We start from the raw sequence: 25,089 nt of genomic DNA, 5'->3' as shown, positions 1-25,089 counted from the left end.
GTACAATTTTACCAAAGGCATACAAGTACTCTAAAGAGCTTAAATTATCTCTACACAAAACCAGCCACAGTTGAAAGGTTTTAAAATATTTAATAATAATAATTAAAACCACAAGACAATACTTTCTACTATGCAGTGCTAGTCAAAAATTCAGAGATCACACAGAAATAATTAAAATAAATCAGTAGTACAGTTCTGATATCACAGAAAAACACAGTCTAATCTTTTTATAGTTTCTAGCTATCTCTAAAAGAAAACACAAGTCTAAGATAACTTACATAAGACAACAGGCAGAGTGCTGAGTTGGATAGTCAGACAAAAATGCTTAATAATCTCTGGTTCTTACTGTTTAAATTGAAACTCTAGTTCTGCTAAACATTACATCATCTTTTATACCTTCCTGGTGTTCCCAGGCTGACAGAAACTGCATTTACATTTTTTTACACTTAGAGCAATAAAGGAAATTCCATATGTAAATTCTAGTAATTATTCCTTAAGTTAAAACAATAGGCAGGATGCTTACTCCAGACTCATCAACTCCAAATTCTAACTTCAAAGGAACAGACAAAGTAATTTTAATTTCACAGGACCAACAAGAAATGCTTGACTTAGCTTTCTTTACAGCAGATGGCAAAGTTGCCACATAATTTTAAGTTCACCCTTTCACAGCATATTCTTTCATTTAAGAAGCAAGCCTGCATTTCAACATGTCACAGTATTTACAAATGATAGAATTGTGTACCAAATTCTATTTGACTAGGCTGGCAACCTTCACCCACCTCTACCAGTCTTCACAACATGTTTGAAATCATCTGTAGTCACTTTAAAAAATGTTCCGCTGCCAGATGGAGAAGACTGGAATTGAAAACAGGTTTGTGATGTCAGCATGACTCCTGGTTTACATTCATACCTTTAAGGAAATAATAATGGCCGCCCTCTTGACTCAAGGAAAAACAAAAATAAGTAAATAAATATACAAAATTACCACACAGATCTCAAACTACTATGCAATGTGTACAAAACTACCACCCAGATCTAGAACACAAAGTACTGTCCAATAAGTGTACAAAACTAGCACCCAGATCTAGAACACAAAGTACTATGCAATAAGTATACAAAACTACCACCCAGATCTAGAACACAAAGTACTGTGCAATATGCACATAGACAATTTGTCTTTGCCTGTCTCTACATGATGCACATTGTAATAAAGGAAACCCAAAACAGTACTTTTGTATAACTGACGTGGCCACATAATCCTCCACAGCTATTTATTACCATCACTGCAGCCAGATATTTGAGACTGAGCAGAACAGTGTGTCTTTCTTTATTCCCTGGCCACCAATGAATCTTTATTAAAGTCTAAGCAAACCTTATCTCTATATACATAGTACATCTCTAACACATTAACTCAACATTCTACAATGTTTATTTGTAGCTCATGGCATCCAAAAGTGACAGCTAACCCTAGAAAGGCAATGAAAATATCAAAGTAATTTTGGTAGTCTACAGCAGGATGTTTGCTATCCAGATTTCATTTAATAAAGAATGCTGGCCAAAAAAAGTTATGTTTTATTCCATCCAAGAGCAAATAAATACAATATTTATAGAACATTAACAGAAAGGCAATATGGATAAAAATATTCTTTATTCAGGTATTTTTTCCTAGGTTCCAGTACATCAATGTTACATGCCTTTGTACAAATTTTAGGGCAATAATGCCATTCTCTTTCTATACGGAAGATTTCCTGAATTTAACAATGTAATAATATGGAGTTCTAATACCTCATCTTTCCTTTCAATTGTTACATATATTTACATGGTGACATATCGTGCTTTTAAAACACCATGCTAAATAAAGAAAAACATTTCACAGATGCTACAGGTCAAAGTGCAACATCATGAATTTTACACTTTCTAGAGAATCTGTTGAACAAAGGAGGCAGTATTCATGAAACTATTTTTCATCTCATACATTCATCCAAGAATAATCTCATATGTGCAAATATGGTACAATAACTATAAATGTGTTCCACTGTGAAAGAATTTTTACAACTCTAAACGTGTTCCACTGGGAGAGATGTTTTTGTATAATGACAACCAAGATGTCTGAAACGCATCTCAGCAGGGTTAGAAAAATAATACAGGATACTGAATAAATATGGAGTCCTTCCTTCAATCTATTAGGCTTTCGCAGCTCATCTGATGCCAAGAAGAGACCCCATTACCTTCCAATTTATTGAAAACAGTATTTGATGAAGACAGTTTGAAAGCCACTCAACTTACAAGTGCACTGGAAATAAATTGAAAAAGCATACAGATAAAATGCTGTCCTACATCTGAACAATTCTGGCCATAAATAAATGTGCATGTCATCTTTTTAATTTAATATTGTACTAATCTGTGAGGAGGGTAACCTGCTAAAACTAGCTCTATCTTTGATTATTGTGGGAACTCTGCTGTGATGTTTGATTATGGATTTTGTCATCTGACGACAAAACCTGTTTTTACAATAACATGCTGTCTTTTAAAATTCCAACTTTACAATTGCATGCTGTCTTTTAAAATTCCAACTGAACTGTTAGATTACAAACACACATATATACAGAGAAAGCCCACTGACTAGCTGTCATTTGGGAATGGAGCCAAAGACCTCCAGCATATACTGCCACTAGGCCAACAAAAATCTCTGGACAGACAGTTACTGAGTCTCACTTATGTGATTCTAAACAATGGGTTTTCTATGTGTGTGTGTGTGTGTGTGTGTGTGTGTGTGTGCGCGCGCGCGCATATAATTTGAACTTAATCATCATGCTGGGGGTGCCTAGCTGAAAGGATAACGCTCTTGAAAGAAAACTCAATACTTATCATTTCAAAGGCTCTTTTTCACCCAGTGACAGTGACACTGGCACAGTATGCTAAAGGTCTTGGGTTCAAGACCCAAGAAAGAGTCATTATTTTCCTTTCACTTCTGTGATTCCATTTGAACTGTCACTGAGTCACAGAACAATGATCACAATCTATTGGAATCACTCAACTGCAATCTAGAGTCAATTGCAAAACCACCTTAAAATTGTTTTTCTTTTGTGGGTGACAATCCCACCACACCTCCCACATGGAAGAACCCCACAGATCACACTTTCTCAGGAAAAAAAGAACTCACCAAGATAAAGCAATTTTGCTGTTTTCTGCACAAACCCCATAATCGCACATATGTGACTGACATTTCAAGTGTCTCTCTCGCTAATGCAGTGATTGCAAGCCTGGTATCTGTGATGGGCAGTATATGACCAACCAATGAAATGTAAATGTTTCATTCCAGATTTATTTACACTTTAACTGAGAATTACATACACTTTCATGTTCATGTTGACATGCTTCCCAAAGAAGGTATAGCATAAAACGCTTTAATGTGACAAATAAAATGCAAATAATGTGTGCAAACATTGTCCAGTCTATAACCATGTCAAACTTGTTTAAAAATACTCGGTGAGTTATAGCCAGCTAAGTATTTCCATATATTTTAATACAGTTAGATTATCCTACTCTTAACTGAACTGTAGACATCTGTAAGCCTTTACTTAGGAGAAATGTCTGTGTGTGTTATTAATTGAGTAGGCATGGGGAATGAATATGAATGAAGTGCAGACAGAACTGGGCAACAGACAGAGATATATAAAATTTGATATATTCACTGAGGTTCTATGTGTGCTGTTTTTGTCAGCCTTTAGTATTCTATACAATTTCCTGATCTTTGCAGAGGAATCTACATGGAGTTTATCATAGAGTAGAAGTGTGCCATCATCAATTATACACCTCTTTAAAATTCTCTGAAGCAGTCATTAAAGAACCTAGTTTTATAGATTATTGAAGTAAAGAAAAATTCAGTTGTTTAAAATTCGCATCATATTTTCAAAATATTAATTATGGGAGAATAAGTGATTGAGTTAAAGGTACTGACAAGCAAGAATGCGTCACAGTAGTCAACTAAACCTTTATACTCACCTTCCAGTATTCTGTTCATAAGCATAACCAAGGATGCCTGTGTTAAAACAACTCCTCCTTAAACCAGATGTCATCACATGGAGTATATTTTCTTGTTAATTTAAGTGGTACTTGCTCAAGAAGACCTTCAAATAAAAAGCTACCAGACTCCTTGCAAATATTTCAAGTCTTAATCTTGTCCGATAGGAACCAGGTGACACCAGTTTCCTTTCACCTCATCTAACCTTTGCTAGTCTGTTAATCACACAGTGTGTTAGCAGGAGTAAAAGACAGGTAAGAAAACCCAGATCGATTCAATTTAATAACCTATAAGATTTCAACATCAATATAAGTGTTTAGGTTCCACCAGAGGTTGTCATAGTAACTACGAATAGCACTGCATGCATCTCATTTATTGAGTCAGTGGACCATGATGTTACAGTTAGTTCAATGCCTTACTTTTTACTGGAAGTCAGAATTGCTCCATTTCTAGTTTCAGTTCAGACACAAATTTATTGGATACAGAGTATTTTTATGTAATAAAAAAATATGTATTCCTATATTGTATGATGAAATGCTGTCTCAAGTAGTATTAAAACAGTTCAGCATGCAGCTTTCATGCTATCTCCCAGAATACCACATGACAAACACAAGTGGTGCTGCATGTCATTTTAATTAAATTCAATTACATTTATTTTTTAATTTCATTTGCACGCTTTATCTCCATTGAAAAAAAGTAAAGCAAAAATTACTGGTGTGTTCATTGTTGCTGTGTATTGTCTAGGGTACACAAGGCCTTGCTTTTTTTTCTTTCCAGAGGAAACTCACTGACAGATAAGATTAAGATCACTGTAAATATATATTTGTTACTTTATATTTAACAAAGTAAACACAAATATATATATATATATGTATGTGTGTGTGAAATTTCCGTTTACATGCAGAGAAATGGAGAAATGTATGCGGAAGACAGAGCTAGCCTGACTGAGACCTGCATTTTCCTTTCACCTCAGCATCGGTACACATTTGGGAAGCATGGTGAAGCTATACTAGCAGTCGATACAAGCAAGCAGAGTAGTTAGAGAGCAGTGTCTGACAAATTCTGTAGAATATAACATGCATGGAGTAACAGACATACTTTAGCTACTGTCTAGAAAGTAACAGGATATAACGCCTCTTAAATATAAATATGACAAGTTTATACATTGTGTAGTATACAAAAGGTGACTAGAAGTTATAGTGGTAGAATGTACAAATGTTTAAACAATAAAGTTAGTAAACTAAGAAAACCTATTGAAAGTATATATACTAGCATTCATAGGTACTAACTCAACTAGTTGCCCTTGTGGGCCATTTTTTTAGGCTAGCCAATTTCCCTCAAAGGTGAGACTCAAACCCTATATCTTGTATCTGTGAGGTAAACACCTTAACCTTTATGTTAAACTTATTGGGGTTTATAAACAAAAGTATGGATATCACAAAGTGTTGACCAACAAAACAATTACTTTTTATTGTATTTATTTATGCTTTTGTTGACTTAATATTATATGTCAGTGTGTTAGAAGAATAAAGTTAATGTCTATTACATTACAAGTAATCATGAGAAACACACTCCAGAGACAATAGGCAATAAGAAATTGCATCCTTAGATACCCTATGTCCAAGAAAAATGCCTCCTAATATATAAGTTAGGAGCATACAGCACACAGCAGAAATAAATTAAGGAATTCACATGTAAACCGATGATGGCAGTCTTACTAACAGTAACTATGTTCAATAAGTAGGTAGTGATAAGGTATAACACACACACACACACACACACACAGGTGTAGCCAGACATATTCAGTGTACACCACAGTGTGCTGTTAAATATTTTATATTTTCTGCAATTAAGATGTATTATAATATAAAAACCTACATTTTATCATGGTTTATGGTTAAATATTTTGCTAAATAATCTTTTTTAGGGTTTTGATGGTAGCTACCCTTGTGGGGAGATACCTTCTGGAATTTATTGAGCAATTCCAAAACTCTTGGCAATAGCTCTGATCATAGCTAGATGTGGGGAAATATGCAGTTATAAGACAAACAATTCAGAGCAACATAATACTGCTCAAAGGTTATCCAATGTGATGCAACAATGTACTGTGTCTGACAGAGTAAGAGAAATATTTATAGTATGCTTTTTCTTTTGAGGAAGGAGAGCTATTTTTTTACAGTGCTTGGTAATACATTCTGTTATGGAACCAATAAAACTGAGAAGGCATGCTCAGACAATTTGAGGGCACTAGAAAATCTTTGCAGAGCAACAGCTCTATCAGAATGGAATATAAATAGGTACAGATAAGTTACAGGGGGCATTCTGAACTTGAGGATTAGGTGAAAGTGATCTGTAACTGGTAACCAATATCCTGTACAAATGTAGCACTGTTGTCTTTATATGGGCAACAAGAGGACAAGCATGCTGACTGTGTTGGAAAGGTTTTGAAGATCCTGCTTCTTTCAGGAAGAACTTTGGCTACGATAGGTAGACATATTCAGGTTGGTGCTGCAAGATGCCTTCCAGACATACCTCTCAACTGTGCAGATTTTCACAGAATGTCCAGTTTTTGCCTTATATTTTTGGTCCGTTTTTCATACAATTATGGCTTTCTGGTAAATTAATCACAAATCATTAAAGACTGAAGTTAGAAAAGAATGACAGGCATTTGAGTTTTAGACTTCATAACCTTCAGAAAATTCATGCTAATGCAGAACCTGTTATTCTATCAACTAAGTTTGTAAGAGCAATATTTCAAAATTGTCCCTTTTTGTACCACTTTTTTATGGCTTTGATCAGATTTCTTAGTCTAAGAGGTCGAGATGTATGCTTCCAGACTATAGTTGCTCTACCATCTTGTTTAAGAGAACTGTTTTAGTTTGTAGAGTCCATGACTACTGTCTTTTATTTAGATTGTCTCTAAATGAAAACAAAAAAATCTCTGGGTTGCCACAAATAGGTAGAAGTAATATACAAAAGAAGGGAAGCAGCACAACATAACAGATGGAGCATTTATAGTGCTCAAATTTTCAGCTCCAAAATTAAGGACAAATCAAAAATAATTAGAAAAATTATCCCAATTTAGGGACACTTAAATGCAGGTACTACTAACACAGAAATTCTCAAAATGTTAAATTTTAGGAGTTATGTAGCAAAATGTAGAGACAAAATTGGGGCTGTCCCTACAAACTAGGGCAAGTTGAGAGGTACTTCAATTTACATTCCTATAGTGCAAAAGAACGAGACGGCAAGACAGAATAAGCTGGAACTAGTCAAACTCTGATGAGTCACCTGAATCAAGTCAATAGAAAGGCCGAGTAAGGAGGTAAGATACCGTGGGAAGGGGAGAGGACAGAGTGGAAGATTACACTAGGACATGGCCATGAACTTCTGATTAAAATGTAATTCCTTAAGCATGTGGTTCAAATAGGAAAATAAAATATATTACACTGTAAAATGTTTCCCTCTGCTCAGAAATGACAGCATCTGTTTTATGCTATTGTATTGAAAAAAACTCCAAAAAGAAAGCATTAATCATTCATTTCCAATAAGTTAAATCACACAAAATCATAATTGCTGATATATTATTACTACCTGGTACAGAAAAAAAAAAATTAAGTTTTCAGAAAAAAATGCTTTTTTTTTAATTCACAATTTTGTGTAGGATCTGTGTTTTAATGCAGTTTATGTAACTTTGGGCAGCACAATTGTTTGCCAGTACACTTTGTAGCTAAAGAGGACATGGCTGAAGATGTCAAAGGCATTAATGGCACACATTACACTTGCCAGCCTCCCTCACTGTAAGGTATATGCATGCATGTTATCAGCTGTTTGACTTCAAAACCTCATGTTACACATCACCAAACATCACATTCAAACCTGAACTCAGAATAATTTATGGTGTGCGGCAGTTTACATATGCCATTACTAGCATCAGTGCATTTGATTTCAAGTTTTGGGAATTCAGCACAACCCTTGATCAAGTGTTACCATTTTATTAATTTGTTATTGTCGCTCCCCTTTTCAGGGTTGGCCAGGGAGCTCAGCTGGGTTGAGCAACTTGCTGAGGCTCACACAGTTTGCAAGTGTTGACTAAGGACTCAAAGGCAGCAGTACCGATCAAAAGCACACTGAGCCCCACCTTGTGATGAAAATAAATGAACTAATAGCATTTGAAGGTGCACCAATTCCCTTTAACAGCACAACTGTAGTTAACAGCATAGCATGACCCTAATGGGGTTCAAACATGCACAAAACAGAACCATTAGACCAGATGATTAAATGCCACCTAGTATGAGCAGAAAGGTCTAAATACCACAACTAAAAAAAAAATGTGCAACACTGCAAAAATGTATTATTTTTTACATTTCTATTAAACCATTGCACCCTTTCCCTATTCCTGCTGTTGTACAGTGTTGCTGCTGAGAGAGAGAGGGAGGGAGAGTTCAGTTACAGTCGAAAGGATCATCTAATCATTTTGTGGCTACATATTGTCTTTGCTGAATATCTTGAGTCATGACTGAAATGTGTCCTCAGACAAGTTCACTTACCTAGTTAATAGGGTTAAATAAATAAATATAAACAAGGTAAGTTACAATGTCAACCATAATGAGCAGTTGTTAGGTCAGACCAGTATTTGATAGTCACTGGCATCCTGCTTGCTGCATTTGTGCCTCACACCAAGTAATGGTCACACAGTCAGTTGAATGTTGATAGAAGATGGACACCTATATGCTAAGAAAGGTCAAAGGAAATGGTCAGGGTGCAGAACTATCTGTAAAATCATAAATCTAAGGCAGACTGAAATATATCCCTGGGTATTGGGGGCTTGAACCTGAACTCATAGCAGACAAACTCCACTGCGTCCGTGCTTTTTAGGATGATCGATGGCCTGTATGAATTAAAAAGCCGGCAAAATCAATTATCACCTGCACAAACCGCAAAAAGTTGCAATGTCATGCCAAGCAACTAGTATTTATAGATTAGTAATAGCAACCAAGAAGTGCAGTTAAGCAAGTATTCAGCAGCAGGATTTTCTAAACAGTTAGGTGGTACAGCACGTAAACTCTAGCCATTTAAAACAGCAGGTCATTCCTTAATTCTGAAAAGATTTGCACACCCCATTAGTACGCATCATATATACCTAATAATTAAACAAAGTAATACGAAGTGAATAAGTAATAATGGGGAAAGCACTGTGCAATGCTGCTGTTCTGGATGACTGATAAAGCTCAGCTTTATTTATGGGATTTATAGAATGTACTTCTCATCTGTGTGTGTGTGTTTATACTTTTACACATCTGTCAGCAGCATACAGGGCGGTGCTGGCAACGCTACAATGATGAATCAAGACAAAACGGAACGGGTAAGAGTGTTCTACAGAAGGTAGCAAGAGCTGACCCCAGGCAACTTTTTTTCGAACTGTTTTAATGCACAGATCGAGGAGTCATGCAATACTACACAATCACTGCGTGTGTGTTGTTGGGGAGTAAAGCAAATTGTAATTTTATTGGATTGTTTAAGCGTTTACTCATCGAGCATCTCGTTCAGTGGGCTCGTATGAGCTGTTTTTTTTTTTTTCGGAGGGGATGGGGCAAATCTTACCGCAGTGAATGGCTACAAATAAATAGTTTTATAAAGTAGCGTCGGACATTATTTAAAGTTTAACAACCATAACCTAGATGGCGTTGTGTTGAACTGAGAGCAATGAACCAAAGTTCAAGATAACCAATTAGCACTTCGAAGTTCAGCAATTGGGTTTACCGCCTGTCCCCTTTTACGCAGGGCAATCCCCGGTATGGTTAATGTCTCCCGATATAAATACACGAAAAAAATACTAATGTCTTGAGATTTTAGGACAAAAAGCAACATGTTCTAGCTTGGTTACATAACGTAATTATTTTGCATCTGGAACTACTTGATATGAAACTACACAGGTAACGACATTTCTAATCAAAGGTAAGATTTTAATTTGGCACAAAGTGGGGTCCAGTCCTTGCAGGCATATACGTTTCTATAAAACACGTCCCACTCTGGGCATCTGACAAGGTGGCAATCCCATCAGCAATACAAATCCCCCCCCCCCCCCCCCCCCGGAAAGATTCTTAGAATAGCACTAGGTCGTAGCTCTTTCCTCCTACATCCCCTTACACTTGATAACTTTTCAGGTCACACAGATTTATACCGTATCCATATGTCCCACTGTTAGTGGAACTTTTGTCATTTTACCATTCGTAGACATAGACCCAGCTAAGTGCTTCATTGGAAAACAAGTAAAGCAGTCTGCATCAGCAATAAGGGCAACTGGAAGGAACAGAGTTAGACAGAGGCTAGCAGGTTTTATAGTTTTTTAAAAGTAACTTGCGTGCTATAAAAACTCACCCAGTAAAATCTGGCATTACACACACAAGGAACAGACAGCAGGGCCCTATGACTCGCTTACCTGTAAAGAAAAGCAGAAACCCCAAAAACACGCAGGACTCGCACCTCGCCTTTCTGTGTGGAAAGAGAGGATATGGATGTATGGACACCATCTTCAGCAGCGGCAAGCGGTTTAAACTCTTCCTCTGATGTCCTTAACGTTAAAATTATATGTATCGACCCCAGAAAATTAGCCCCAGAATGCTGAGGTGTATAAAAGTAAACATAAAGTGATCGTCAGCACATGACATTAACTGGCTCACACTTCATCTGTGCAAAATAAAAAGACTAGTCGGACATCACAGGGCTGATAAAGGTCCATCTCCAAGAAACACCTGCAATTTGGTGTGGATGGTAGTAGCTGTTAGTCTTGGAAAGCAGAACCAACTAAAGTTGCCTGAGACAGTTAAGATGCGGGAGGAGGCTGGCAGTGAAAGGGGGTACCAGGGTGTTTTTAAGGATCATTGAGGTCCAATGGAAAAGTCAGGGTGGTCGCTGCAGCCTTGCGGCTCTGGACCGAACCGAGCTGAAGTCCTGACAAATAGTTTGGCGCAATGCAGCTCCCGCCCCGAAAAAGTGCTGAAGTCAGTCTCCTGCATTCCTGCAATTCAGTGCAACATACCGGTTTAGCAGTGTCTGCTCCAAAGGGGTAGGGGCAAGGAGGAGACAATAATGTATTGAAAGCGCTAAGGAGCAGTGCGGTGTCCCTGCCTTACCAATGACTGAACTGGAAACCTACAGCTGGATCTGCAGGATCCGCCTCTTGACACTCCCACTCCAAGCCTTACCAATTACTGAACTGGAAACCTACAGCTGGATCTGCAGGATCCGCCTCTTGACACTCCCACTCCAAGTATTTCCAATCAGTCCCAGCTATTCTACAAAGGCTATACGTTTGCTCCGCCTACAACACTTTTAATTATGACTTGCAGGTGGCCGTAAAGAAGCCCCTTTTTATCTGAACAGCTGTTTCCCAAAGTGGGGTGCACCGGAGAAGATTAGCAGGTTAAACCTTTAAAGTATGTCTCATAAGTTATGAGGGTAACGAGTGATTTCAGGTCTCAAGCATCAGTGTAGCAAAGGGAAGGCTTTTCCCGCATTGACCAATAGAGTTTCTGAATTATAAATTTGTAATAACTTGTGATGCTCTCCATTCTTACTGAGTATTTCCAGCCTCATCATTTTCAGTCTCATGCTCTGCAGTGTATCAGATGCCGTGCACATATTACACAATGCTGTGAAAGGTAACCTTGCTGAGTAAAAAAAAACTGTTTTTCACTGTGCTCAGGTGGTGGGCGGGTCAAGAATGATTGATTGTGGGCTTTCTAGCTTCGGAGTGCGGGCACATGAGGTAAAGTGGGTTAGCGGAATGCGTCACAACAAATTAAGAAAAAATAAATAAAAACTTGCTTGCTACCCCTTCACTACTTTTTCCAGTATTTGATTTCAGTATTTGCTATTCTATGTGAGCGCCTGAGCGGGGATTAAGGGGCAGCAACCCCCTTATATAGTAAATTAAAATAAATTAAACAATTAGAACAAATAAAAATGTAATTATTTTGTGTAATGAAATTTGTAAGATTTTTTTAACCTGAATGTTTATCCTGTTTTATGGTGATATATTTAGTTAGGAAGAGAAGTCCCCTGCACGTGAGCAAATGCCAGGCTCCACACAGAACAGTACAAAACACAAAGAGCCAGCACAATTGACTTCAAAATAACTTTGTATTCACAAATACATACAGCAAACAGACCGGTTTCGGCTGGATAAACACAGCCTTCCTCAGTGTGGAAAGCACCAAACAAATAGTATGCTGTTTAAATACTATACAGCCATTTCCCATTGGTGGAATACTCATAAATATTCATTAAGTCCTGGTGGGAATAAACCCCCTAACTTGATGATCCACTTTCTTTCTTTATTATTTAGAATATTGTGCCATTCAGTTTTATTAAGGCGATTACCATGAATAACATCAATCACCATAAAATTAAACTGTGCAGTGGGATGCAATAAATGATGTTTATATAAAGCATTTGTGATTTTTTTATGTTTAATATTACTCATATGTTCTGAAATCCGTGATCTTAGTGGGCGAGACGTCTGTCCTATGTAGAAAGCTCCACAGTGGCAAGTAGCAAGGTAAACAACCCAATCATTGCTACAATTGGCAAAAAAGCCTGCATCATAAACCCTGGAGCAATTTCTACTAGAAAAAGCCTTAGCTGTAGTCACATATCTACAATTTGAACAATGACCACATGGAAAACATCCATGTAAGGCTTTACCTGACAATGTAGTCTGTTTGTGTGTGGGGAATTTGGTGTCACAGTGCTTGTAATGATTGAAATAGGATTTCAAATTTTTTCCATTCCTATATGAGAAAATACATCTGTCTGGAATAAAGTTAGCAATATTATAATCAGATTGAAGAATGTTCCAATTCCTATGAACACTATCCAAAAGACAATTAGTGTTACGAGCATAGGTGGTAACAAATCTTAGTGTAGTGGATGTAGCAGCAGTTTTGTCTCTGTATTGAAGTAATTCTGACCTATCCATGTTATGTACCTGATTTTTAGCCATTGTAATATTACCAACTTGGTATCCTCGTTGTATAAATCTGTCCATTAGGTCTCTTTCATTCAAACAAAATGTATGTGGCTTGGAACAGATGCGTTTTGCCCTTATAAACTGTGATTTAGGAATATTCCTAGTGATGTGTGGTGGATGGTAGCTGGAAGCATGCAGGACTGAATTATATTGTGGGAACTTTCTAAACATTTCACTGTCCAAGGCACCATCTGGCAGCTTATGTATAAGAACATCCAAAAAGGTGATGTTCTTTTTATCATGATGTTCAGTGAAAGTCAGTCCCCATTGATTTTTATTAAGATATGAAACAAAATCAGCAAGTCCAGATTCATTTCCCCTCCAAACCAACCACACATCATCTAGGTATCGCCTCCATATGTCCATATCATGTAGGAAGGTGTTTCTGGAAACATCATAAATGATAATAGACTCAACATAAGCCATGAAAAGGTCAGCATATATGGGGGCAAAAGATGCCCCCATAGCTGTACCTTTAATTTGCCAGAAACACAGATTTTTATAATTAAATACATTACATGTAAGGACATATCTGGCCATATCAATCAAAAAAGAATTGAACAGTGGAGAATACAGTTTAGCAACATCTAGCCAATGTGCCAAGGCTTTCAATCCTGCCTGATGTGGTATATTCGTGTAGAGTGCACTCACATCTAATGTACATAAAAACCAATCAGGTTCAAGTTGTGTATCAGATACTATTTGTAGAAAGTTAGTAGTATCCTTTAACCTAGATCTAATAAATGGTAATAGTGGTTTCAAATGTTTAGTCAAAAACATGGACAAAGGCTCTGTAACATAGCCCCTGCCAGATACTATAGGTCTGCCCGGAGGATTGTCAACATTCTTATGGATTTTAGGTAAAAAGTAGATGTATTGTGCATGGGAATCCACTATAGACAAATGTTGAAAAACTTCATTGTTAATGATACCTCGATCCTTAGCATCAACAAGAAAACATTTTATACATTTAACAAATCTTGAAGTCGGATCGACAGACATAAGAGAATAGTATCTAGTATCAAAAAGCTGTCTCCGAGCCTCCCTATCATAATCCGTCCAGTTTTGCACAACCACAGCCCCACCCTTATCAGCTGTAGTAATAACAATATCCTTATTATTCTGTAGGTCACATATAGCCTGTCTCTCCATAGAGGATACATTGTTATATTTAACAACAGCATCAGAACTGAAGTAGTGTAGATCCTTGAGCACACTATTTAGAAACAGGTGGACTGTGTCATGCATAGGTGGTACAAAACTGGATTTATGGTAAGTGAATTTACCATGATCCATATTATAACCAGAATCACCAAAAAATAATCTAAGGTTAAGCAATCTGCAGAAATTAACTACATCTTGAGCAAGTGCATCTTCAGAAATCATAAACCCAGGTATGAAACTGAGACCTTTATTCAGAATGGAAATATGTGTAGGGGATAAAACAAAATCAGACAAGTTTAGCACATTATTAGAATCTACATCATTCAATTTTTCAGAGCCATTGCTAATAGGCCTTGAATATTTTGAACCCTTCCGATGTTTACGTCCCCCCCGTCTCCGTTTACTTCTAAAGGGACAACCCCTGGTGTTCTTTTGGGAGAGGGTGACCCCGATGCTGCCAGGGATTCGTTATCTGTACCAGACGACGTATCGTCACAAGATGAAGTGGTCCCATTATAGTTTTTGCGTAAAATGGACCTAGGTCTTTTACGTTTCAAGGTAGAAGCTGGAGGGTTATTAAACCTCACATGCTTGGTCTGATGCAAAAATGGATTTCCACGTAAATAATCTTCCTGGTCCCTATGGAATTTCTTCATTTTCCTTGATTTCAATTCAGCATCATATTTTTTAAGGTCAACTGCTACCTTATTCAGTTTAGCTTCAAAAGAAGGTTCCTTTTCGAAAACCTTAAGTTTGTCCGCTAGAGCAGTAATGCCTGTAAGACCCCTATCAATAGCCCTATTATGAAAATTTAACAATTCAATAACAAAAGCCATAGTGGCTTCCTGTTGTATTTTGGACCAATTTTTGGTCAGCTCATCATCCATACTATTGACATGTGGGACCGTACGAATACGTAATCCCCTAGGGGTAATGTTAGCAGTCTGATATGCCCTAAAGAGCTTACCGTGCCATACATTAGCACGCAATTGTCTGAGCTGCTTATTAAGGTCATCAATCAAAACTTGACACGATGACTCAGAACCACTCAATTCAGTGGGTTGAATATTCCCATTATTATTATTGGTTAAACCAAAGACCCCTAGGTCATCTTTATCTGCAACCAAACCCGAAATAAGGTTCGATAGATCCATACTGATAACCACAATATCAGAAAGTATATACTGTCAATATTGGTATCAAAACTGAACCAAGACAGTCCAATCAAGATAGTCTGAATATCAATAGCTGTCAATAATGGTTATTTAAAGATAGACCACGACAACTCAAAACCACAATGGACAATAACAGCAAAAAGCACCAAGATTAATGTGTAATAGCTGCGTCCACAACAATTACAGAAAAAACCAAAGGTCCAAATATAGCATTAAGGCAGTAACGGACAAAAAAAGCTTTTAGATATAGTATATGCTGAATTGAGATCCAATGGCCCTATCCAAAAAAGGATAGCAGGATGGATCCCAGTGGGACCAGGACAGACATTAATCCACTCTAAATAAATTAGAAGGATATAACATATATGTTATTATTTAAACAGTGCTATCAAACAATCAAACGCACTAATTTATAGTATGCATATATGTTTACCATACCCAAGCATGACACCACATGCTGATATTATACAGCTACTACCAAATATAAAGGTAATAAAATGAAACTCTAAAACCCATTGTTGTACTGAACCAGGATACTGTGATATTCAGTTCAATATATCAAAAAATATATATGAGACTAAATAGGGACCCTGAAAAAGTAAATCTAAAGAACCCCAATCATGGATATACCTCCAATCATTGAAAACATTGCAAAAACAGTAGCCTGACTACCAGTGAAACAATGACCTAGCTATATTCATATATTCATAGATATTGGTGACCTAAGACCCAAAATATCAACAATATCTGTCACATAACTGTCCAGTTGCAGATAATAATTACTAAAAAAGGGACCACATATATCCTGTATAAAATATCGGTTACACAGTGACTTAGACACAAAGTCTAAAGAAATCGCATAAATGATAAACATACATGCTTAGAAGAATTAGAAATCCAAAATTATAAATATGTACCATAATAGTTACAAAATGAATACCAATGGGTAGATGTTACAACAATTGTTCAAAATAGAACTGCTTAAAACACTCAAGATGGCTCCCAGTATTCCCCAAAAGCCAAGTAACATCAAGAACGTGTCCATAAAGAAAAGGTCCATATTGTATTCCCCATAACAAAAAATGTCCAAAATTGTATTAGTTCTTAATACTGTAGATCGGGTATATACACGACTTAACAGTTCAAACATCCAGACATGTTATAGAAGAACTCCAAGAAAAATAGTGTCGAGATGTAAAAATGAATTCCCCGGTCGCTAAACCGGGAATCCAAACCCATGTGTATGCGAGTTATTTATAGATATTAAATGGCAAAAGAATTGCCCATAATACTGCAATCCACCTATCTACTGAAAAAAGTCCAACAGAACATTTGAACTGCTCTATATAACTCCCGCAATCAACATATTTCAAAAAATATTGAGTTCTGCACAAACAGTTGACAAAAAACACAAAAAATATTCCCCATAAAGGACAACTATGATTTTGTAATGTCCCGATCCTCAAAAAGAGTATATAAAATGTCTAAATCACAAACAGTTCCTGCAATATGCGAGCGTTGTCACCATCGAGCCAAAAAAGGAAAATGGAGTATTGCAGCCCAACGAAAGTTAAATTATTATAAAATCCACAGTAACACTCCAAATGCTTTCGCTTGTACTTGCGTGTGATCCTTGTCCCAAATGCGCTAGAAGCTGGTTTAATCAAAGCCCTGAATTGTACGAATGGGCCCGCACATCAACCAGCAGCAAGCAAAACTGAAGGTAAATACTCGATGACTCAACACTCATATAGCAGCCAGACGCCAAAACCAGGGGATCCTTCAAAAAATACGAGTGCTACCACCGCAAGTCCCAAACTGAGTGGTATGTAAAATGAAAATGAAGATGTGGATCAATATTGGGAAAAAAAGCAAAACAACTAAAGGCTGCTGCAACGAATCCCTGTAGCAGCATCGAAGTCAAGCCCCAGCAGGAAGTCAAGAAAGAAGCATCAGGAAGAGAAGTCCCCTGCACGTGAGCAAATGCCAGGCTCCACACAGAACAGTACAAAACACAAAGAGCCAGCACAATTGACTTCAAAATAACTTTGTATTCACAAATACATACAGCAAACAGACCGGTTTCGGCTGGATAAACACAGCCTTCCTCAGTGTGGAAAGCACCAAACAAATAGTATGCTGTTTAAATACTATACAGCCATTTCCCATTGGTGGAATACTCATAAATATTCATTAAGTCCTGGTGGGAATAAACCCCCTAACTTGATGATCCACTTTCTTTCTTTATTATTTAGAATATTGTGCCATTCAGTTTTATTAAGGCGATTACCATGAATAACATCAATCACCATAAAATTAAACTGTGCAGTGGGATGCAATAAATGATGTTTATATAAAGCATTTGTGATTTTTTTATGTTTAATATTACTCATATGTTCTGAAATCCGTGATCTTAGTGGGCGAGACGTCTGTCCTATGTAGAAAGCTCCACAGTGGCAAGTAGCAAGGTAAACAACCCAATCATTGCTACAATTGGCAAAAAAGCCTGCATCATAAACCCTGGAGCAATAAGGGCATCTGGAAGCAATAAGCAATAAGGGCAACTGGAAGGAACAGAGTTAGACAGAGGCTAGCAGGTTTTATAGTTTTTTAAAAGTAACTTGCGTGCTATAAAAACTCACCCAGTAAAATTTGGCATTACACACACAAGGAACAGACAGCAGGGCCCTATGTTTATCCTGTTTTATGGTGATATATTTAGTTACTTAGATTTGTTTTTCCTGGAAAGCCTGATTGGCTAAAATGGCATTTTGCTCATTTATTTATTCATTCATTCACTCACTTTTATTTATTTTGCATTTGATTATAGCTCTCTCTCTCTGTTTTATATATATATACATATATAGGTTTACTATTACATTCCCAAATCTGCTTCTTGCCAGTATACCAAACCAGAAAGCATCGACTACACTACAGTGAATGTGTATTGTTTGATTTTCTGAGTTTGGCATTGTGTACGAAGATCGCGGTTCAGTGAGCCGAGGAACAGGGAATTAACCCATTTCCTCACTGTAGTGCAATCTTGGAGTTGGTATATATAATTTGCAGGGAGTGTGGGGAGTGCAGCCCCCCACATGGGGACTTTCCCCTCTGCAAATAGTAAAATGCACATACCGTTGACTGTGGAAAGTCACGGTACGTTAAGCTGCTTGGCATGGGTGGCTGACTCTGTGAGCTGATGTATTCAGTTTCGAGTTTGCTGCCTATTTGACAGTATGGATTCGTTTTTCTAGCTCGACATTTTGACCAGTCGACCAAAGCAGTTTTGGGAATGTAATAGTAAACATCTATATGTATGTTAGTGTAGGGCATGGGGGGCTTGCCCTTCCGTTGGCTAGAAGGTGAAATTTGCCCCCTTTAAGGAAAAAAAAAAACTTTTTTCCAGTTTGCTGACTTTCTGAAGAACTTCGATGTGATCTGTATGTGTGTGTGTGTGTGTGTGTGTGTATATATATATATATATATATATATATATATATATATATATATATATAAATGTGTGTGTGTGGGTAAAAACAGGTATTTATCAAGTTCTGATGTGCTGTTAGTTATATTGTCTTTCCCATCTGTACACTCTCCCTCTATCAACTACTGCTGACAGACACAAGTGAAGTCTTGCTGCTCACTAAAATTGTTATCTTTCTTTCTTGCAGTTTCTCTCAAGGTTTTTCAGACTAATTGAAAGTCTATTAATTTCTTTTCAAATTTGCAGTATGAATGACTGCAGATCTGCAGTGTTCTGTGTGACTGACAAACTGTACTGTCTTTTGGCTTTTCCCGGTTAGGGGTCGCCACAGCAGAACTCTGGTCCGCTAATGATTGGCAGTAGATTTTTACGTGCTGGCATGCCGGGCCTAACGCACAACTTTCAGCGAAAGAACGCCAATTCACACATGTCGACACACAGAAGACGCTCTAACTGAGAATCGAGCATGCAACGTCTAACTGTGAGGCGACAACGCTACCGCAGCACCACCACCGCAGTTCTGTGTGACTGACAAAACTAAGATGCAATTCAAAAAGCATTGTTTAAACATCACCATGTCATTTTTAAGTTTGAAAGCCATGTCATGTTACTTTGTAACATAGTGGCGAGGAGCAGAGTATGTTAATCAGCACTATACCATCCTTAAGACTAGGTTCATTTTATTATACTAATATGGTCCCGATGACATACCTGTGGAAGCATGGAGGTGTTTAGGTGAAATGGCAGTGGAATTTTTAACTAGATTGTTTAATGAAATCTTGGAAAGTGAGAGGATGCCTGAGGAATGGAGAAAAAGTGTTTTGGTACCAATTTTTAAGAATAAGGGTGATGTGCAGAGCTGTAGTAACTACAGAGGGTTTAAACTGATCAGTCACAGCATGAAGTTATGGGAAAGAGTAGTGGAAGCTAGGTTAAGAAGGGAGGTGATGATTAGTGATCAGCAGTATGGTTTCATGCCAGGAAAGAGCACTACAGATGCGATGTTTGCTCTGAGAGTGTTGATGGAGAAATACAGAGAAGGTCAGAAGGAGTTGCATTGTGTCTTTGTGGATTTCGAGAAAGCATATGACAGGGTGCCTAGAGAGGAGTTGTGGTATTGTATGAGGAAGCCGGGAGTGTCAGAGAAGTATGTAGGAGTGGTACAGGATATGTACGAGGGTAGTGTGACAGCAGTGAGGTCTGCGGTGGGAGTGACAGATGCGTTTAAGGTGGAGGTGGGATTACATCAAGGATCAGCTCTGTGCCCTTTCTTATTTACAATAGTGATGGACAGATTGACAGACGAGATCAGACAGGAGTCCCCGTGGACTATGATGTTTGCAGATGACATTGTGATCTGTAGTGAGAGTAGGGAACAGGTGGAGGAGATCCTGGAGAGGTGGAGATATGCTCTAGAGAGAAGAGGAATGAAGGTCAGCAGGACTAAGACAGAATATATGTGTGTGAATGAGAGGAAGGATAGAGGAATGGTGAGTATGCAGGGAGTAGAGGTGGCAAAGGTGAATGAGATTAAATACTTGGGATCAACAGTTCAGAGTAATGGTGAGTGTGGAAGAGAGGTAAAGATGAGAGTACAGACAGGATGGAGTGGGTGGAACAGTGTCAGGAGTGATTTGTGACAGATGAGTACCAGTGAGAGTGAAAGGGAAAGTCTACAAGAGGGTAGTGAGACCAGCTATGTTATATGGGTTGGAGACAGTGGCATTGACAAAAAGGCAGGAGTCAGAGTTTGACGTGGCAGAGTTGAAGATGTTAAGATTTGCACTGGGTGTGACGAGGATGGATAGGATTAGGAATAAGTATATTAGAAGGTCAGCCCAGGTTGGAAGGTTTGGAGACAAAGCCAGGGAGGCAAGATTATATTGGTTTGGACATGTGCTGAGAAGGGATGCAGAGTATATTGGGAAAAAGATGGTAAGGATGAAGCTGCCAGGTAACAGGAAAAGAGGAAGGCCTAAGATAATGTTTATGGATGTGGTGAGAGAGGACATGCAGGCGGTTGCTGTGATAGAGCAAGATGCAGAGGACAGGAAGAAATGGAAACAGTTGATCTGCGGTGGTGACCCCTAATGGGAGCAGCCGAAAGAAGAAGAAGATGAAGAATTTGAACACTACACACACACACACACACACACACACACACATATATATGTGTGTATATATATATATATATATATATATATATATATATATATATATATATACATATATATGTATATATATATATATATATATATGTATATATATATATATATATATATATATATATATATATATATATATATATATATATATATATATATATATATATATATATATATATATATATATATATATATATATATATATATATATATATATAATATATATATGGTTCCCTATCAGAAGCCTGAAACACTATAAGCCTGAAAATCAAAATCCTGAAACCAAAAGCCTGAAAACTCAAAATCCTGAAAACCCAAAATCCTGAAACTCAAAATCCTGAAAACACAAATAATGCTAATATGCCAATACAAACACACTAATATCTACCCACTGACCTTAACCCTAACCCTAAGGTCCATCACTATCGCACACTCACCTAACCCGCGCCCTAACCCTAACTCACTTAAACCACCCCAACCCTCATTTTTGTCACTATTGCATACATGCCTAACCTGCGCCCTAACCCTAACTCACTTATACCGCCCCTAACCCTAACATAAAGCCAACCGCACACTTACCTGAACCCAACATATGACCTAACACCACAGGGCTAACAATAGCAAAGCCACAATGACGTCAGTATGTCTATTTTGTGTTTTCAGGATTTTGAGTTTCAGGATTTTGGGTTTTCAGGATTTTGAGTTTTCAGTCTTTTGGTTTCAGGATTTTGATTTTCAGGCTTATAGTGTTTCAGGCTTCTGATAGGGAACCATATATATATATATATATATATATATATATATATATATATATATATATATATATATTATATATATATATGTATATATATATATTATATATATATATATATATATATATATATATATATATATATATATATATATATATATATATATATATATATATATATATATATATATATATATATATATATATATACATATAATGTTGATATTTTTTTTACAGATATAAATGTCTCCTGCTTCACTGAAATTAAAAGATAACATATTTTTTATGGTCCAGCTATAAAGTAATTTAATTTCAACTATTTTTCTGAAGTTTTACAAGTTAACCTCCTGTGTTCCAGTTTCCCCTATTAAAATATATACATTTAAACAGTGACAATAGTGTATATACTTTTCTGCTCTTCTCCAGTAAGGTACACTGTGGATACATTTCAAACAGCATTTTGTAAAATACCTCTTCAGCACACACATCTGTACAAACCATCTTATATGACATGCAGCTGTAATACTTGATACAGCACTCTTGTCATAGATAGTACCCCAAAAAGGTAACCCCCCATTTCTCGGTCACCCACGTCCCCCTGAATCTTTTTTAAAGTTTTTTGTCTATCCTTCTAGCATGTCGAGGGATCAGTTGCTAGTGTCCTCTCCTGCTCAGCTGGTGAACCTGGGAATATTGAGGCAATGTTACAATTGCCTCATGTACACAGACAACCCTCTCCTCCTCCCACAAAACACAAATACATGCGAGAGATGCAACTATACGGCCAAACTGGAGGCTGAGCTCTCTCAACATAGGATTGGCAAGACCAGTCAGGAGGAGAAGGTTACCACACACACTATAGACCCAGTCTCACATAGTACCATTACAACCTCAAATCATACACATAAACACACAAAGACATACTCGGAGGCTCTGATCAAAAATCTACCAAAACAGCAGAGGCCACCAAAGCAGACACCCAAACAACCACCACCTCAGAACACAACACCCGCAACACATAGACCTCACAGTCAGAGTGTCAAACAGTCACAGCCCTTAAGGCCAAACACAATGCCAGACACACTAGTCATTGGTGACTCCATAGTCAGACACACTGACGTCCCGCTCACCAGACTGAGTAAGGAGAAGGTCACAGTAAGCTGCCTTTCGGGCGCTAGAATCCGCCACATAACGCAAGCACTCAGGTCTCTCAACAGCAGGTACAAATATGACTCAGTCATTGTCCACGCTGGAGTAAACGACCTGAGACGTACCTCCTTGGACTACATGAAAAGAGACATTGAGGAGCTCTCTGATTATGTAGCCCAGGCAAGTATGACCCTGACCTTGAGCAGTATCCTACCTTCACCAAGAATGATGCCACAATACAGAGATAAGATGATCAGCTTTAACAATTGGCTTAAACACTGGTGTCATTCAAAGGGGATCCAGTATCTGTCTGCCTGGGATGACATGCTGGACAAGCCACGCTGCTTCAAGGGATGGCTTGCACCTGTCACCCTGGGATTCGGATATTGGCAAAGGCTCTTGCCACCCCATAGTGCCTTTTTAGGCAAGGCTCAAATTCTAAACCTACCACCCTAGAACACAAAAAGGAAAAAACTAAGGGTAATGCTGCTCAATGCCAGAAGTCTAAATCTCAAAATGCACGCACTCGAGGCCCTTCTCAGTATGGAGAACATCGATGTCTGTGCTGTGACAGAAACCTGGTTCAAGGCTCCTGAGAGCACCCCAGCGCTATCAGGTTTTACCTCATATCATGCGTTCCGCCCCAAAATCCGGACAATACCAAGAAAGGAGGGGTATCCATATTCATCAAGGACACCCACACCTCAAGACTGGTGGCAATGCACGATGCATCGGAGACCATCCAGGTGCAATTAACCATAGGCAAGACTGCTCTGCAAATTGTAGCATGTTACAGGCCACCCTCACAAACTCAGGAACCTCACATGGCCTTCCTGAAAACACTAGAGGGATAAATGTATCACCAAACACCATCATACTAGGTGACTTCAATTACCCTAATATAGACTGGGAACACTACTCAAGCCCAAACACCCTAGCCCAAAAGTTCCTGGAATTCATAAACTCAAATGCCATGGAACAACTAGTCACCATCCCCTCAAGAGGAGATAACATACTTGATCTCATCATCACGAACATGGGAGCACAATGTTCAACACCGGAAGTATACCCCTCACTGGTGAGATCAGATCACAAACTAATCTCGCTGGAGGTCCTCATCCCACCCCACCTGAAATAAAAAGTCCACAGTTAACAACTTCTCAAAAGCCGACTCCACACTTCTAAAGAGTTGTGTGGTCTCCTTTAAGGCCCCGAGCCATGGAAAACAGTACTCAAGCCGCTGAATCACTTACAAATGCCTACTACCAGCACCTGCAGGTCTGCATGGATAAGGCAATCCCAAGCAAAACAAAGACTCTTTGTACCAAAGGCAAGCGTCCAGTCTGGTGGACCCCAGCCATAAACAAACTCTACAACAAAAGGAGGAAGCTACTACAAGATAGAGCAAAATCCTTAAAAGGTAAGACACCCTTGATCACTATAAGTAAAAACTAAGAGCTCTCATAAAATCATCCAAAGCAAATTTCGAGAGAAAAATAGCTAAAGACTCAAAAGACAATCATAAGGCCTTCTTTAGCTATGTTAGAAACCTAGGAGGAAACTCCCAGATATGCTCAGAACTAGTTCAAAATGATGTGAAGATTACTGATCCTACAGACATTGCCAACATACTGGCTGACAGGTTCAGTGCAAACTTCCCCTCCCCAAAAGGAGAGATATCTATACCAAACGATTGCAGCCCCCAAACATCTCCAGCCCAAGTGAGAACTGCTCTCTCCAAAGCAAAAACACAGCATCCATGGGACCTGATGGTGTCCCCGGCTGTGTGCTCCACGAACTCAATGAGGAATTAAACCCACAGCTAGGACAGCTGTTTAATCAAAGTCTTACCTCTGGATACGCACCCAGGAGTGGCGCACTGCAACTGTGGTCCCACTTCACAAAGGCGGTGCCTCCACCGACCCTGGAAATTACCGCCCATTAGCTTGACAAGCCTTATCTGCAAAGCCATGGAGAGGATCATAATGGACCTCATAAATAAAGACATAGGAATTTGCAGACTTTGGATCCAACCCAGTTTGGCTTTGTCAAAGGCAGATCATGCCTTTTAAACTTGGTTGACTTTTTCAAACAGTCACCAAAGCCATTGATGAGGGAAAGGCAGTCCATACAGCCTACC

General features: G+C 38.1%; 1 protein-coding gene across 1 annotated transcript in view; it reads right to left on the bottom strand.

Annotated features, from left to right (window-relative positions):
- SCN4B (sodium voltage-gated channel beta subunit 4) overlaps positions 1-11,171 on the bottom strand; it is a 112,572-nt gene extending 101,401 nt beyond the window's left edge. The window contains exon 1 of the mRNA XM_044080871.1: positions 10,467-11,171. Coding sequence (XP_043936806.1) covers positions 10,467-10,557 — 91 coding nt within the window. The 5' untranslated portion in view covers positions 10,558-11,171. The remainder of the gene's footprint in view (positions 1-10,466) is intronic.
- Positions 11,172-25,089: the final 13,918 nt, after the last annotated feature.

Source organism: Protopterus annectens, chromosome 8.part0 (genome assembly GCF_019279795.1).
Source record: "Protopterus annectens isolate FY-2018-M chromosome 8.part0, PAN1.0, whole genome shotgun sequence".
NCBI lineage: Eukaryota > Metazoa > Chordata > Ceratodontiformes > Protopteridae > Protopterus > Protopterus annectens.
This window is presented reverse-complemented; position numbering and strand designations above follow the sequence as displayed.